At 41.6% G+C, this 18,328-nt stretch overlaps 1 protein-coding gene across 3 annotated transcripts in view; it reads right to left on the bottom strand.

Annotated features, from left to right (window-relative positions):
- TLK1 (tousled like kinase 1) overlaps window positions 1-18,328 on the bottom strand; it is a 143,982-nt gene that overhangs the window by 81,915 nt on the left and 43,739 nt on the right. For all 3 annotated transcript variants that reach the window (XM_067549259.1, XM_067549257.1, XM_067549258.1), the window contains exons 2-3: window positions 15,800-15,918; window positions 12,415-12,486 (exon numbers count right to left, since the gene is read on the bottom strand). In XM_067549259.1, the coding sequence (XP_067405360.1) occupies window positions 12,415-12,486; window positions 15,800-15,918 (191 nt within the window). The remainder of the gene's footprint in view (window positions 1-12,414; window positions 12,487-15,799; window positions 15,919-18,328) is intronic.

Raw genomic sequence — 18,328 nt, 5'->3', positions numbered from 1 at the left:
GATTATTAATATATGAAAGCACATGTTCTTCAAGTTGAGGGCGGCGTACCAGTCCCCCGGTTCCAGGGAAGGCATGATGGCAGACAAAGATACCATGCGAAATTTCAGTTTCTTCATAAATCTATTGAGGTTTCACAAGTCAAGAGTGGGTCTGAGACCTCCTATAGTCTTTGGAAATAATCAGGAGTAGAACCCCTTTCCCCCTAACTCCTGAGGAACCTTCTCCATGGCTCCTGCCCTTCAGAGCACTTGTACCTCCTGTATTAGAAGTTGCTCGTGAGAGGGGTCCCTGAAAAAGGACAGAGATGGGGGATGAGAGGGAGAGGAGGAACAGAACTGGAGAGAATATCCCAGTTCTACTATGTATAGCATTCCTTGGTCTGAGGTTATCTGGGCCCATGCCTGACAGAAACAGGATAGACGGTTGTAGCCTATAGGACTAGCCTGCTTGCTTGCACATTATATATTTTATATATTTATTTATACACACACACACATATATACATATATATACACACACACACATATATACATATATATACACACACACACACACACACACACACACACACACACACACACACACACACACACACATATAGTCTTTCCTTATAAATTCAACTATGGTTGTTTGATTATAATAAAGTCATAAATTTATATTAAAGTATTATAGCTGTAATGCAAGGTACCTTATAGGCCACATCCTGTATAAAAGCTAAGGCAGATAGCATGCATGTGTTCGGAACCTTTGGCCCAAATAAGTTAAAGGATAAGACATATATGGTTATAAACCTTTACCCTAAATAAGTCAGAAGGCATCAAAACAGGGGGCGCTGTCTCAGGTTATGCCCCAAGTAAACTTCACAAATACTCAAAAAGTGCCAAAAATAACAAAGGTAAAATAAACAAATCATCTAAAACCGTCTAAAAATGTAAATATGTCATTAATACACACAAACCTGCCAGCCTATAAAATAAGAGTACCCTAATAATTTGGGGGTAAAAAATCCAAGTTTAAACTTAAAAAAAACCCATATTGCTCAGGGTATAAGGGGAAAATTGTGTTACTTGGGGCGATCGTCAGCTACTCCTTCTTAAACTTCTTTTAGTTAGTGTTAAAATGTTGTTCTTCATTTATACTTAGTATTATTTGTAGTGTTAGTCTTAGCCTTATAGCTCTTAGCCCTCAAGTATTGCCTAGCACTCCACCCCTCTACTCAAAAGTTTAAAAACCAATCCTCTCTCTCAACCAGGTCATCAAAAAAGGTGTTACGTATATTAATCCAAAGCATACCGTAAACATATATAATCACACAAGTCTCTAAAATAAAACTAATCCTATCCATTATCCATTTAATTATTCATTTTCTTTATATCAGTCATTTGTCTATCATTTTATGTTATCTTAATAAAAGTTTATAAAATTATACAAACTTGGCTATCACTGTAAATCTTCCTGTCGTGCACCCTAGGGTTACTATAAAACTCTTCTGAAGCCTGATTCCGAAACAAAAACCGCATTATCTTCTAACCAAATCAATTGGCAAGCCTATAACCCCATACAAATTCCTAACACACCCAAAAACAGGCTACACGGTTCAAAAAGCAGGGGTAAAGATCCAGGATGTGACTTGGTGTGTCGCCCTCAGGCACACCCTCAAAATGATTGTTTGGAGCCGGAGGACTGCCTCACCGAACCCCAGCATTGGTTGGGTGGGGGCTGATGTGTCCTACATCAGTTATTCCTGCCCTGCTTCCTAGAGCAGGTTGCGTAGGGTAAATCCACGGGAGAGGTTGGACTTTAAAGAGCTTTCTCTGAAGAGCAAGTGCATGAAGGTCCAAGACCTCAATGTTGCCCTTGAATCTTTCAGGCTGTGGAGCTTGGAGTCCATCTGCTCCAAAAATAACCCCAACCCTTCAAAGTGCAAGTCCTGTGTTGTTTGTTAGACCTCTGGAGAGAGGCCTGACACCTGCAGCCATGAACTCCTCCTCATGGCAATTGCAGATATTGTTCGAGTGGCTAAGTCCGCCAAGTCCCGGGAAGCCTGTAGTGAGGTCCTCCCCACTGCCTTGCCCTCCTCTGTTTCCGCTGCCAACTCCAATATGGAGCAGCTCCTTGAACTTCAACATGGCATCCCATGAGTTGAAATGATAGTGGCTCAAGATCGCTTGCTGGTTCGCAATACGAAGCTAGAGTCCCCACAGTGGAGTAGACTTTTCTGCCGAAGAAATCCAGTTCTCTGAGTCCTTGGACTTGGGTGATGGGCTTTGCTGCCCCTGCCTCTCTTTCTCAGTCGGAGCCACTACTACCAGTGACCCTGGCTGCAGATGAATAAAGAGGTACTCATGTCCCTTTGAGGGTGCCGATCCCCGTGTTGCCCTCTGTGCCAGCCTTGGTGCAGTACAGCGATAAGTGATCCCCAAGTGGTAGGGGAGCCCATGTTTCCAAGGCAAAGGACTGGGGACCTCTTGGATAGGACTCCTGGGCCTGGTGGTATGCCCATGGGGTCCAAAAGGGCCACTGCACAGGCAACTGCCACTGAACTGGACAAGGACCTATGAGAGGGGCTTATCCCATCTCCTGTCTATAGCAGCGTCACTTCAAACAGTACTGGCTATGCTTGGAGATATACAACTCCAACTCTGAGTCAACTCCAAGACCAGGGCGGTACCAACGGAGATGGTGCTGTGGAGAAGGTGACCAGTGCCGCATCAAAGCTGGTTTGCCTCTAGACGGCACCATGCTTTGCTGCCATGCCGGAGATCTTGCATCCGATGCTCTCTTTGGCCTGACGAGGCACTGCTGTGCCGTAATAGCTATCAGGTCTCTGGCCACCTCAAACGTGTCTGGGGTAGAAGGGAGATCTAATTCTTCCACCTGGCTCTCCCTTACGGGGGAGTCCACAAGCACTGTACTCGACAGATCCCTCTGCTGGCCAAGAGTTGACAGCTGTGCCTCAGGAGGGGTAGGCGCTGGGTGCCCCAGCTCAGGACATGCACCATTAGAGCTCTCCCTGCTGTTCTCACCGTGGTCGAGCAGCCTTCTATCAGTTTTCTTATGGCTCTCGTGCAGCACCGGTGACTGAGAGCAGTGCAGGGCTGACTTCAGCATCGTGAAAAGGTGGTGTAGAGTATCTCTTGGTGCAGAGTCCTTTCTTGGAGCCTCTGGCTCTCTAACTGAAGCTGGCACAGTCTGCACCAAGATGCTAGGTGCAGGGTCCAAGTGGCCTGGCGACTGGGGACAAACGGCTGCCTCCATGAGGAGGTGTTTCATCGTGACCTTCCTCTATTTCTTGGTCTGAGAATAGAATCCCTTGCAAATCCTACAGCAATCTTTCTGGTGGAATTCACCCAGGCACTTCAAGCAGAATTTGTGGGGATCGTCCCTTTGCATATGCTTATGGCAGGTCCCACACGGTTTGAATCCTTGGGAGCGAGGCATGCCCTGATTCCCAGGTAGGGGGGAAAAAGGGGACCCCCAAAAGAGAAGCTTAACTAAAATCTAATAACTAAATCTAACTTAACTATTTACAGGTTCAACAATAGAGACCACTAGGGGAACGCTTGCCAAAGCAAGAGAAGAGACACATAGCTGACCATCACGGGCAGTAAGAAGGAACTGAAGAGGCAGCAGGTCGGCAGGATTCTATATATATATTATATTATATAACGCCATGGAGGTGCAATTCCAGGGGGTGTCTGAACCAACTCAACGGGTAGCACTAGGGGAAGAATCTTCTGACTGCTCGCGGTGTGCACACACCTACTTTGAATCGACATGAGCAAGCACTCGAAGAAGAGGATGATCAGGATGACTGTCACCCTGTCTCATAGGATCTTGTGCAGCACCTGTGTATGAGTAGTAGTGGAATTGAGCTGGCCTGACCAGGATAGCATCACCCAGGGAGTGATAATGGAAGGCTCCTCTAGAGCAATATATGGCGCACTTGCAGTTGGTCTAAGAAGTGAACACATCTCTGGTTGGAGTTCACCATTGCATGAAAATGTCATAAAGCACCCTGTCATGGAGTTCCCACTGAGGGTTGACCACAAACTGTTGGCTGAAGGAGTCTGCAAGCACATTCTGCTTCCCCAGAAGGTAGGATGCGAATAAGACGATCTGATTGGTGAAGTACCACTTCCAGAGATTGACTGCTTCTGTGCACAGGGATGCAGACTTCACTCCCTCTTCCTTATTTATGGAGATTGTGATCTGTAGTGTTGTTTGACTTTACCAGGATATGGTCAGAACAGAGAAATGGAAGAAAGAACTCTGATGCTTTTCTTAGTGCTCTAAGTTCCAGACTTTGAAGTACATTCTGGACTCTCGAGATGTCCAAGTCCCTTTTGTCATGTGGTTGTCCATATGAGCTCCCCAGCCTATTAGGGCCATGTCAGTAATGATAGTTTTATCCAGAGATGAAGGGAGAACAGAGACTCCCCATGCATACCTGTTGAGGATTTATCCATTATAGAAGTAAAGACAGTAGCTTGGCAGGAACTGTGAGTATACTGACTATAGCCAGGCTTGTGGACAATGAAGGTGGAACCTTGAAAATGGAGTGATATAAGTGCAGGAAGCCATATAGCCAAGGATGGACAGATGCATCTCAGCCGCTAAACAAGGGTTACTCGTGATGCAACCTATGATTTCTTTCATACTCTGGAACCTGTTTGTGGGCAAGTACACCCTTGAGATGATACAATTCAAGGTTGCCCTGATGAATTCCAAAGACTGTGGGCATGTCTATACTGCTAAGGCAGCAGGCATCAGTGCAATGGCATTGATTGAGCGGGTTTGTGTAGTAATACTCTGTATTGGAAATGGTTGGATCCCACCCTAATTCTGAGAAAACGTCTCTGGGCATGATGCGTATCAACGTGTAAGTAAGCATCCTTCATATCAAGAATCATGAACCAAATGCCTTTTTCTAACAATGAAATTATTGCTGCCAATGTGACCATGCAAAATTTGAATTTGCAAATGAAGCAGTTGAGGTGACAGAGGTAGAGAATTGATCTCCACCTACCCTTCCTCTTGAGCATTAAGAATCTGGTTGAATAAAAACTTGTTCCCAGATATTGTGGAGGAACGTGTTCTATTGCTCCTTGCTGCGATGTATGGGGGAGTTCCCTGCCTTGGGTGTGATTGGGATCTCATAACCATCTCCATGAGATACTTGCGTTGCCACCCACCCTCTTGGGTACAGTTGGGGAAAGACTGGCAAACACGGCACCAAGTCGCAATGTGAGTTTCCCTCAGGCAGTAGAGACAGCGCTGATAGTCGTCATTAACAGAGAAGGACGGTGGGAAGAGTGAGCTTTCTGGGAGTTGTGTGGTTTCTGAGAGTACCTCAAAAAAGTTTGTTTGTATGAAGTGCCGCCTCATAAAGCTCATGGAAGAGAAGCCCAAAGGCTTGGAGAGGCAGGTGGAAACTCTGGTTGAGTTTAGAAGGGAGTTTGAGCAGATGACGGAGCAAAGGCATGAGGAGGCTGAAGGGAAAAGCCCAGATTTGCAGATGGAAGCAGGACCAAAGAACTCTGAAGAGAGACTTCTAGGTGAGGAAAATGGCCAATGGAAGCATATGACTTCATAACCAGGCAGAGGAAAAGACAGGCTAGTGAAGGAGAAATAGAGCTCAGGAACAATTTGCTGAGTTAGAAAATGAAGAAAGGGCACAGAAGGCTGTAACTGAAGGTGGAAGAGCAAGGAAGAAGAGAAGAGCAGCTAGTCCTATATAAAAAGTGGATCAGCCAACATATGAGAACCAAACAGATGAACCAAATAAGAGCCCCAAGAGGATACAGGATGGGTTGCAGATAATTCCAAGGGAGACCAGAGGACGAGAGGTCTTGCAGTCAGCAAGAACAGGATAAATGGAGAATCGCACCATCATCAGGAAAAGGCAGGTGTATGTGATTGAGAACTCCCTACTGAGAAGAACAGACAGGCCTGTAACCAGAGCTGATCCAGAGAACAGAGGGACGTACTGTCTGCCAGGTGCTAAGATATGGGATGTGGACCTGTGGCTGAAGAGGATCCTGAAAAGAAACCACTGACTGTTCTTCATGTGGGAACAAATGATATGGCTAGATTCTTGCTGGAATAAATCAAGAGAGACTATGCCAGGTTGGGGAAGACTCTTAAGGAAATCGAGGCTTAGATGATCTTTGGTGGGATTCTGCCTGTCCCTAGAGGAGGATTACAAAGGCGTGACAAGATTATGATAATCAACAGATGGCTCAGGCAGTGGTGCTATAAGGAGGGCTTCGGGATGTATGGCCATTGGGAGGCATACATGGACAGAAAACTGTTCTCTTGGGATGGTCTTCACCTAAATAGGGAAGGAAATAGCGTTCTAGGATGGAGGTTGACACAGTGATTAAGACAGCTTTTAACCAGGAATTTGGGGGAGATGCCCAGCTAATCTCCATGCCTGATTAACGTTGAGAGGGAGGAAAATGAAGAAAGAAAGGATATAGCAGTGGATAGGAGAATGGACATTAAGAGGAAGGGTAGTGTAGACACCAGTCTAACAGGCAATACTGGCGGTAGAATGACTGCAACAAATCAGGTAAGGAATGCAAGCGAATCCAAACAGCAAAAATTAAGATGTTTATACACCAATGCAAGGAGCCTGGGTAACAAAAAGGAGCAACTAGACCTACTGGTGCAGGAAGTGAAACCAGATATTATAGGCATAACAGAAAAATGGTGGAATAGTAGTCATGACTGGAGTACGGGTATTGAAGGGTAAGTGCTGTTCAGGAGAAACAAATAGGAGGAGTAGCATTGTATATCAATGATGAGGTAGACTGTAAAGAAATTAGAAGTGAGGCAATGGATAAGAGTCTGTCTGGGCAAAAATCACATTGGGGAAGAAAGCTACTAGAGCTTCCTGAGATAGTGCTTGGGGTGTGCTACAGACCACCAGGATCCGATTTGGATATGGATAGAGACCTCTTTAATGTTTTTAATTAAGTAAATACTACTGGGAATTGTGTGATTTTGGGAGACTAACTTCCCAGATATAGATGGAGGACAAGTGTTAGTAAGAAGTCCTAAATTTTCCTGGATGTGATAGCTGACGGATTCCTTCACCAAATAGTTGCTGAACCAACAAGACAGGATGGCATTTTAGATTTGGTATTGGTGCATAGTGAAGACCGCACAGAAGAACTAGTTGTAGGGGACAACCTTGTTTCGAGCAACCATGAGCTAATTCAGTTCAAACTAAATGGAAAGATAAACAAAAACAGATCTATGCCTAGGGTCTCTGATTTCAAAAGGGCATCCCAAGGAAGGGAAAAAAATTAATGGGCAAGAGTTGTAGACCAACCTGGATGAGCAAGTATCTTAGACAGGTGATTAAGAGAAAACAGAAAGCCTACAAGTAGTGGAAGATGGGAAGGATCAGCAAGGAAAGCTCTCTCTTGGAGGTCAGAACATGTAGGGAAAAGTGAGAAATGCCAAAAGTCAAGTAGAGTTGGACCTTGGAAAGGGAATTAAAACCAATAGCAAAAGGTTTTATAGCCATATAAATAGGAAGAAAACAAAAAGTGGGTCCGTCAACCACTGAGGATGGGGTAGAGGTTAAGTATAATCTAGGCATGGCCCAATATCTAAACAAATACTGTGCTTCAGTTTTTAATGAGGCTAATTAAGAGCTTAGGGATAATGGCAGGGTAGCTAATGAGAATGAGGATATGGAAGTAGAAATGACCATATCTGAAGTAGAAGCCAAACTCAACAGCTTAATGGGACTAAATTGGAGGGCCCGGATAATCTCCATCTAAGAATATTAAAGGAACTAGCACATGAAATTGCAAGCCCATTAGCAAGGATTTTTAATCAAGCTCTAAACTCAGGGGTTGTACCGTATGACTGGAAAATTGCTAACACAGTTCTTATTTTTAAGAAAGGAAAAAAAAAGTGATCCGGGTAATTACAAAGCTGTTAGTTTGACCTCAGTAGTATTCAAAGTCTTAGAAAATTTTTTGAAAAATAAAGTAGTTAAGGACATTGAGGTTAATGGTAATGGGACAAAATACAACATGATTTTGTAAAAGGTAGATCATACCAGACCAACCTGATTTCCTTCTTTGAGAAGGTAACAGTTTTTTTTAGACAAAGGATATTCAATGGATCTAATTCACCTAGATTTCAATAAGGCATTTCATACAGTTCCACATGGGGAATTATTAGTTAAATTGGAAAAGATGGGGATTAATATAAAAATTGAAAGATGGATAAGGAACTGGTTAAAGGGGAGACTACAACAGGCCATACTGAAAGATGAATTGTCAGGCTGGAGGGAGGTTACCACTGGCATTCCTTAGGGATCGGTCTTGGGACCAATCTTATTTAACCTTTTTATTACTGATCTTAGCACAAAAAGTGGAAGTGTGCTAATAAAGATTGCAGATGACACAAAGTTGGGAGGTATTGCTAATACAGAGAAGGACTGGGATATCATACAAGATCTGAATGACCTTAAACTGGAGTAATAGAAACAGTATGAAATTTAATAGCGGAAAGTGCAAGGTCAGGCATTTAGGGACTAAAGAATTTTTGCTATAAGCTGGGGACGCATCTGTTGCAAATGACAGAGAAGGACCTGGGCATATGGCTGGCCACAGGATTATTATGAGCCAATGTGATATGGCCATGAAAAAAGCTAATGTGGTATCAGGATATATCAGGTGAGGGGTTCCCATTAGAAAGAGGGAGATGTTAGTACTGTTATACAAGGCATTGGTCAGACCTCATCTGGAATACTATGGGCAGTTCTGGTCTCCCATGTTTAAGAAAGATGGATTCAAACTGGAACAGGTGCAGAGAAGGGCTACTAAGATGATCTGAGAATGGAAAACCTAACTTATGAGAGGAGATTCAAAGGCTTGGCTTGCTTAGCCCAACCCAAAGAAGGCTGAGAGGAGATATGTTTGCTCTCTATAAATACATCAGAGGGATAAATACCAGGGAGGGAGAGGAATTAAAGTTCAGCACCAATGTGGACACAAGAACAAATGGATATAAACTGCCCATCAGGAAGTTTAGACTTGAAATTAGATGAAAGTTTCTAATGATCAGAGGAGTGAAGTTCCGTAACAGCCTTCAAACGGGAGCAGTGGGGGCAAAAAACCTAGCTGGTTTCAAAACTGAGCTTGATAAGTTTATGGAGAGGATGATATGATGGGGCAGCCTAATTTGGCAATTAACTGATCTAAATATCTAAATCTGATCTAAATTAGTAAATATGTCCAATGGCCTGTGATGGGATGTTAGATGGGGTGGGTTCTGAGTTACTAAAGATAATTCTTTCCAAGTGTCTGGCTAGTGAGTCTTGCCCACATGCTCAGGCTTTCACTGATTGCCATATTTGGGGTCAGGAAGGAATTTTCCGCCAGGGCACATTGACAGAGGCCCTGTGGGTTTTTTACCTTCCTCTGCAGCATGGGGCACAGGTTACTTGCTGGTGGATTCTCTGTACCTTGAAGCTTTAAATCATTATTTGAGGACTTCAATAACTCAGCCTTAGGTTAGGGGTCTATTACAGGAGTGGATGGGTGAGGTTCTGTGGCCTGCGTTGTGCAGGAAGTCAGACTAGATGATTATAATGGTCCCTTCTGACCTTAAAGTCTATGAGGAGGCACACAGTTTGAAGACCGGAATTCTGAGCATAGTCCCATACTCAAATAGTGGACAAGAAAGAGCCGCCCGCCCCCCCAGGCTGGAGTCTGAGCTCTGGGACCCTCCCACTTTGTGGCAGGCCTAGAAGACGGACCTTCACTGCACCCTTTTCTGGGGTGGGGTGTGGTAGGACTATGAGGTCTCCAGCAGGGGGCCTCAAAGGGCCTGGTACACCCCATTACAAGGCCCAATTTTAAAAGTACAGATTAATTGCTCATTGGAGCACATGGTGCACGAGGAGAGGGATCCACTAATGCTTACCGAATGGGAGCTTACTGTAGGAGAAGGTTCTACCACTTGCACTGTCCTTCATGCTGCCTGCAGATTTTCTCTTGAAAAGGGAATTTCCAGTAAGTCAGAGCCCTCTACCACATTCTTCTGGAATTTGAGGGTGCATACAACTACACTAAAATAAGATGGGCAACAGAGAGCTAGATATCTAAAAAGCACTTGGCACAATAACGTCCTTTCCAGTGCTCTGTCTCTCTCTCCATTAATGGCAACTGACTGAACCCACAGTTGGTCAGAATGTCAGAAGCCGTCTAACCTTTAAAGATGTGCAATATATTTTCACAGTGATTCCAGGCAAAGAATGGGCAAGGTCAGATGAGGGTGACAGGAGGACTAGCAGTGTTGGAATTATTCTGAAAATTGATTGAAAAATGTTCAGTACCTTACTTCAAATCTTAAGGTGAAAAAGTATAAGCAGTTTTTAATTTCAGTGATATTAAAAAACATTCAAAGCATGAGCGGTTCAAATTTAGTCCTGCTCTTCTCCACCCTTTTATATCTCATTTACAAAGTCCATGCAATTTGTATATATAAGCATTCCTCCCCACCTCAAAAAATCCTACAATTTTTCCTATAAAATATTTTTGGAAAAATAATATGTCAGAACACCGTAGTTTATAATATCTATGAAGAAAAATGTTTTTAGAAGTGTAGGTTGATTTAATGTCTGATCTTTGAACATGTCTATATTTCTCAGGATAATAAATACTGGCAAACTAATTTAGTTTTTGGCCTATTTATATAACTGCAACTAAACAGTAGCTAAAGAGGTTTCTCTGATGCTGTTGCAAGTTTTACTGCCGTAAGGTAAAAATTTAGTAAGCTCTACAGACCATTCTTACATGAATTTATCATCATTTAGGCACAGCTATACATCAATGCTTGGGGCAAGAGTCTAATCCTCATACTGTCCCCTTTATACCAGGTAAAAGGGCTGAAGTAACATGAAAGTGCTCTAAAGGGAGGATTTTCCTGGTGCAGGCATTGTGAACGACACCAGTTTGAGGCCCTCCCACTTGTGAGTCCTAGCATAAGGGCATGTCATAGACATGTCAATGGCAGGGCCACAGCACTTGAGTTATGGAGTTTCTGGACAGCACTCCAACCCAATGGGCAACCTAAGGAGATTGCTGTAACTCAGATAGATCCCCCAGAGCTGTTCAAATTATGCCAGGGGCCTCACCCGCTCAAAGCACCCCAGAAGCACTAGGGCACAAGGTAATTTAAAGCCATCTTAGTCTTTCCCCCAGCTGCTCTTACAAGACATAACATACAATCTACCTCTTATTTTGTTATATCAAGCCTGAGATAAAATAATTATATATATATATAAAATGTAGTTAATCTTTCGTGATACAATGCAGAAGCAACGTAAGATAAAAAGGAGAAAACTAATTCTGTGAACACAGGCAAAAGGAACTTGTCATTGGATAGATGGCCCCACTAAATGAAGCAGGGTCCAGCTCTCGTGCCAGAACAGTTGCCCCAGTTTGGCCAGTTGAGAGAGCCAGGCTGCACTTGGTACTATAAAGGAACTGGGAGAATCTGAGGGAGGAAGAGACCCAGCAAGAGGGAGACCTAGTGAGTTAAGGCTGCCAGTTAGGAGGTCTCCCTGGAAAGAGGGAGGAATTACCAAGGAAGCCAACAGAGGGATTAACCTGCTGACTTTCAGAAGTCAAAGCTAGTGCCCAGGGGCTGAGGGCTAGGAAGCCCATGGAGAAGCTAGCCAGCTGTCCTTCCTGAGCCGAGAGCTAAGGCCAGAAAAGGCTGGAGGGGGTTGAAGGCTGAATGCAGCAGAGGGAGGTCCATGCTGGCTCTCGAAACTGGAGACCAGAAGCCAGAGAAGGCTGAAACTCAAGGCATCATGAAGGACACCAGGGCTGTACTGGAGATCCAGGACATGGTGAGGGACACACTGGGGCCGCACTGTATAGCCAGAGCACTGGAGCTCTATGTGATGTACTGTGTGGAATGAGGGCTATAACTGTAGAACTTGGCGTTGGGTTTTGTTTTCTTATGGTTTATGTACATGGAACTTTTATAACAAAAAGAAGGGCTGTATTTATACTTTGGAAGACTGTTTGGACTATTTCTGGGACTATGAAAGGGGAAACTGAGGCAGGTGCGTCTGTCATGCTGTGGCCAGCTAGAGGAGGGTACTCCAAACAGGACACTCCATGATAGCACTTTTATGAAGTCTTGTCTTATACACATCTCCATCTCAAAAAAATTAGTTTGGTCCAAATCTGAAACAAATTTTAGCTTTTACCACTACATGCCCTTTTAAATTTTATTGTATATGCAGAATTTTATTTTCTTTAAGAAGCTTACATATAAATATAAGTGTCAACTATATTAAAACAATTAAAATAGTGTCTTATTTGCATTGAAAATATTGTACTGGTAATTAATTTTGTAAGTATACGTACCTCTGATTCTTTATCACTTAGAGATCCCAAGCTTCCAAAACTGTGATTAGAACTTTCATTATTTGTTGAAGCCTATTGAGAAAAATAAGATATCATATGCTATGTTCAGATTTATAAAACAGCTAATACCTTACAGTATTTGCAGTTATGCAAAGTAAGGGTAATCAAATGTCATGCTTTAAGACAACGTGACCAACTGCAGAGACCGTATGACCCGCAAACAGAATATCAGATCTGAGGGACAAATGGTCTGCTCCAGCACAATAAATTCTATGTTCTTACCTGTTACTAAAACTATTCTGAACAATGTTTTTTGCTATCAAAATTGAAAAGGAAACAAATGTACTTAAATATCCTCTCTGGAAAAGAATGTACAAACACAACTTACAGGATGGACCACAAACTCATACCAATATAACATCCATAAGGAAAACACTTAAATGATTAAGAAGTTAAGAATAAGATGTATGTCAGAACACAGAATTACATTACTCTTTTATGGGCTTTCCTTTAAAAAAAAAAAAAAAAAAAAAAAAAGAGTAGTACAACCTCTAAAATGAGCCACATTCCTCCAGCCTTGTTTTGGACCAGCGAAGTATCCAACAGATACTTCTTAAATGCTCTGACTCCAGAGGATGCATTTATATACCCATGACTGCTAGTAGATTTGAGGAGAGTTAGCAATTCTCTCTTTTTGTGAGAAATGTAGTCGTCTTGTCTGAGATTAGGATTCTGAGAGGTAGCAAGATCAAAATAAACCCAAAGCTATCTAATAGCCACATAACTCTAGAAACTTTATCTTACCTTATCCTCCGGTGCCACTGACACATCAGGCAGTCCAGTTCCTCCACTGATTATGGTCTCTCATCAGTTCTGGTACTTCTTCCCAGATGATGCCAGTGCATTTGATATCCTCTGTCACTGTTTTCTACTAGCTCTTCCCTATTTTTTTTCTTTTTTCTCCCTCCTTTAACCAATTCAACACCTGCTTAGCATGTCTCCCATCTTAAATATAATGCACGTCACAACTACCTGAGGCTTTTCTTTGATGATATTTTCTAGCACGTCCTGCTCCGTCAGCTTCCTTATCCTCACATTTGTTATTTTGTCTTTCCATGAAACATAGAATCTTTCCCAGTCATCTGTGACAGACAGCCTCCAATCTCTTTTTGTTAACTACCGTCAATGGCCAACTCTCTGCTCCATACAGTCGTGCTCTCAGTATAAATGCATGATATAATCTGACCTTTAGTTTGATGTGGAGACCTTTTTTGACCAGATATTGTTCATCTTTCCAAAAGTGGTGTATGCTTTTCCTAATCTCGTATGAATAGCCTTATCATGACCACCTTCAAATGTCATTACACTGTCCAGATAGCAGAACACTTCTCCCTGTTCAATTTCTTTTCCATCCATGTGCACTTCTGCTGCTGTCATCCAGCTTCCTACCTTCATAATCTTGGTTCTCTTTAATTCCAATTCAATTTTTGCTGCTTTCTATTCCATCTCTGATGAAAGAGCAACCATTCCATTCCACATCATACTTAGTAAAGCAATGTTGCTGGCAAAGTCAAAGTTGTGTAACATCTCCACTAACCACCATCTGCCTTATCATTAAAGACATGTTTTGTTCACAGCTTGGCTGTTATTCTGTCTTTCACTGGTTCCCAAGGGTCTTTGCTTTCATGTTACCCAGCATAATTCCAACACCTTCTATATTCTTCCTCTTGAGTATAAAATGGTAGTACATATACCATCTTGCCACTTCCTGCCTATCTCTTCTCACTGACAAAGTATATTCGATGATATTTTTTCATTTCTCATGTAACCTGGGCCAGCTTTCCCGTACCATGAAAAGTAAGCACATTCCACATCTATTCTTATTACAAATTTGGTTGTCAGGATTCTCAAGATCTCAGCTTCCTTTCGGCTTTCACCAACATCTATCATACTTGTGTTTTCAGCCCCATCTGCATCTACTGTCCTCAAGTTTTAGTTTGACTGAGCTGTTTCTGTTGCAGAAAGGTTTTACCTGACTGGGTTTCAAACCTAATGGCAGAACCCTCCTCTTTTATTGGAAAACTGCAATTTATTGCCACATCTAAAACTTACAACTTTACTTAAAACTACAGTTTATTGCCAATATTTTCCTACTCTTTAAATAGAAATAGTTTTCCCTATATAAAAGGGTAAGACTTCTGAGAAAATATTAGAAGTTACATGGTTAAAATATCCTTGGGTTATAAAATGTATGACGTCATGCAACCTGAAAAGTAATGTAAAACAAGACTTTTCTATGGTCTGATTTATATCTATTCAGAGATCTGTTTGATGAAAAATGGCAACAGAGACCTTTAGTGGAAATGTTTGCCCTATGTTCGGATTTAAATTAATCCTCGTATCTGTTAGATTGTCCATTTTCTACCTCCTTGATCACTGGATTGTGCTCTTCCACAAATTTAACACCGAAAAGCAAGGCTGTGCAGAAATATTATGAAGGAAAATTATAATTCTTGCCATAGCAAGTGCTCATCTTGGAAACACTGAAGCATCGAATTCCATAATTCAGCCAGTTTGCAGAATGAGACTGACCTCTGACTAGATGATAACTTCTGAATTAAAGTTCCTACTAAAACAAAACTGGAATAGATAGAATTGGTAGGCTTTTCTCAGGGATCTTCCTTGTTATTTAGGAGTATCTTCAGGTAGTTCTTCATGTAACATCCAGTGTTCCTCTGACATTTGTGCATTTGGTATTTGGACATAATTATTAAAATGAATGCTCCTGGTTGATGCTTTATTTATTATGATTTTCACCTTATGTTCTGCAAACTTCTAATAAATGTTTTGCAGCAGGTTAGTTAGAGATAGACTTTTCATAACTGTTCTTCCCAGGAAATAAGGGGAACTTTCACATATCTGCCCACCAAGAGAAAAGGAAAATTCTAGAATCTCAACTAATTGCTTGAACAGGAAACACAGATTACTTAGGTGCAACTCCTGTGTGTCTTGCTGGTTTCAGATAGTGGAAAAATGAGGAAGTGGGAGAGGGACAGATGTAAAAGGAAGATGCTTTCATTCTCTATCCCTAAATGAAAGCTGTCCTAGAGGAGTTATTTTTATTTCCCCACTGACCCTTGCACATCAGACCAAAAGAAACACTTATAGTAAGTATAACATGGAATCCATAATCCAATGTTTTTACTGGAGTAAGAGACTAAATTAGAAAATAAATCATGCCAACGTACCCCAGCTAGGCTATAGCATTTTCTGATGACATCCTTTGTGTCATCAGAAAATGGCAGGTGTTTTATATATGGTATATTTTCTTAAGTTTAAATTACATTTCACAGAGAGGTTTAAATAGCCACCCAATTCTACTTACTTTAGCTCCAACACTGCAACTTCCAGTACTCCCAGTGCTGCCACTCACTACTCCTGTAAATCTGGCCTCCAGCAATTCTTGCCTTCTTGGGTCCAGGCTATGAAGCTCATCCATTGCACCTAAGAAAATAATTTAAATTAGTTATATTCTATAACGAACTTGCTTGCCCAAGAATGTTTCCAAATAATTTATACAAAAACTTCACTATAAACCATAAACAGCCGATCAGTTGCATGAAGCAAGGTCTCACACTCAGCTCTATGGCATATCCGTCTTTTCTGTCTGCCATACAATAATTTGTGAACATCTGACCAAATTCCAAAATTTCACGGAATGTTCTTGCAATATCCTATTAATTTTGATAAAAATCAGAAATACAGAACGGGAAAAGGGGGGGGAGAGAGGGGAGGAAGACACCACACAGAGCCCCTTTATCTAGTTAGCAGATCCAGCAACTTCAACCACCTTAGCAATTGATCAAAGAACCAGTTGATGGCAGCCATTAAACACCTTCCAAGCATAACCTAGTCCCCTGGCATGGGTGGCACAAAGAGCCACTGGCAAGTTGAGGAGAACTGGAGACAATGGTATGGGTGCACAGATTCCCTGGTGTGCAGTGGAGGGTGAATGGTGGGCCATATGGAACCTGGCGTGAGGGAGGAGAATGGATGGGTTGCAAGGAGTTCCTGACAGAAAAAGACAGGAGGGTGGCACACAAGGAGCTCCTGGGGAGAAATGGAAGGATGCAAGGAGCCCATGGTGTGTTCAGTGAGTTCGGCCTACAGAAGCAGCAAAGCATGCAACCCTCTAGTTTACCTTATAAACCACTATGGATCTAAACCAATCTGACAAAGGAAGTGGAATTTCTAATCCCCTGAATTTGCACAGAGAATGATTTATATTGTGCAACTGCTCTTTGCTTGTTCCAGTTTAGATACTGTATTGTTACATTTTCAAGTAAAAAACACTTAACATTAGTAATCCCTGTATATATGACACAACCCTTTACAGTGGAACAATAAAACAGACTTTTCTGTCCTACATCCTTTTGTACTCAGGCTGCTCATTTTGATAACCTGAGTGGGCACAGCATAGATTATTTGGCCATAGTGGAGTGCGGGTCAGTGCAAAATCACATCTGATTTTTGTTGTCAGGGGAAGTGCTGACATTTATTTTGCCAATTCAAGCTACCTTAATCTCTTTCTTTGGTATCCCCCCCCCCCACACCCCCACTGTTCCAACATAAGAGTGTAAGAAAATATGTTGAAAGACTTTCAAAGAATGTGATATTATTGTCTCTCTCCTTTACTGAGGATTCTACTGCCAAGAACTACTCTGATGGAATGAGAAACCATATGAGGACACAAAACAAATATTCCTTCACAGTACACATGCTTAACTTTGCATATGGGATAAAAGTAGACAGCCAGGAAGCAGACACATTTAAGAAGTCTGTTGTTGGCAGAATCTTCCAAAGTGCAGCAGATATTTCAAGTAAATCACAAGTGTTTTTCACCAAACATGTAGACATAGAGCCCAACTTTTTGGCAGTGGTGAAGGAGAATACCATAATTGGCTTTCTAACAGTCACAGTGCTACCTCTGGAATTTAGATTATGAAAGGCTCTTTATTTTATTCATATTTTACACCACACTGGGCCTATAAAATCTTCACTCTATATTCTCCCAAAAATATCCCTACACACTTTAATCACTCTTTTAAAATCTAACACTTTCAATTTTCACTTTAGTTTACTGAAAAAAAGCTGTTAAAAATTCTTCTCTTAAAATATTCATTTTAATTATGGCTTGATATTTCAAATATTGAGCACCTAAAACTTAAGTTGATTTCAAATGGTATCTGTAAGTGCTCAGCACCTTTGGAAACCAGGCCATAATTTATTCAGTTTACAAAGCAAAACAAAAAGGCACCTATTTTAAAAACACGGTAATTTAAACAGATTTGGGAATATATTTACAGTGCAGGATATGGAAAACCATTTATAAGAAGAATTTTGAATGTCTACATTGATTTGTACACTTTATAGCAATCTGAACAATAAAGACAACTTATCCCATTTACCTGCCTGGAAGAATAACGATGACTTAACACATGTTATTTCTATCAGAAGCAATGTCTGAGAAAGACCTGTTGGTCACAGAAGCTGACTTTCCTGCTACCTACCCCAAAAACGTCCTCACTAAAAAAGGCAAGTTTATCGTTAATAGATTCAAAGTTCACTTACAAGATTTTTCCCAAGTTTAACTGTTCACTTTTCTGACACACTAATATGAAAAGTGAAATGTCAGAAAAGTGAACTACAGCTTTATAGTAATACTTTTTAATCAAGCTTTTCCCACCAATATATCACAGTCCATCTACTTATTCAGCCTTTAATTTATTTGCAAATACCAAAAACTGTTAGCTTTATCCTCTGGAAAGATAAAGCAGGTGCCAATGTACCTATACTGTTTCCCTAGAAAACACTTAAATGTTAATCATAACTATAAGCAAGTTTAGCAGACATG

This window comes from Emydura macquarii, unplaced genomic scaffold, assembly GCF_026122565.2.
Source record: "Emydura macquarii macquarii isolate MOO-44397 ecotype Brisbane River unplaced genomic scaffold, CSIRO-AGI_Emac_v2 contig_1253, whole genome shotgun sequence".
In the NCBI taxonomy this organism is placed as follows: Eukaryota; Metazoa; Chordata; order Testudines; family Chelidae; genus Emydura; species Emydura macquarii.
Note: the sequence above shows the minus strand (reverse complement) of the source record. Positions and strands in the feature narration are given on the sequence as shown.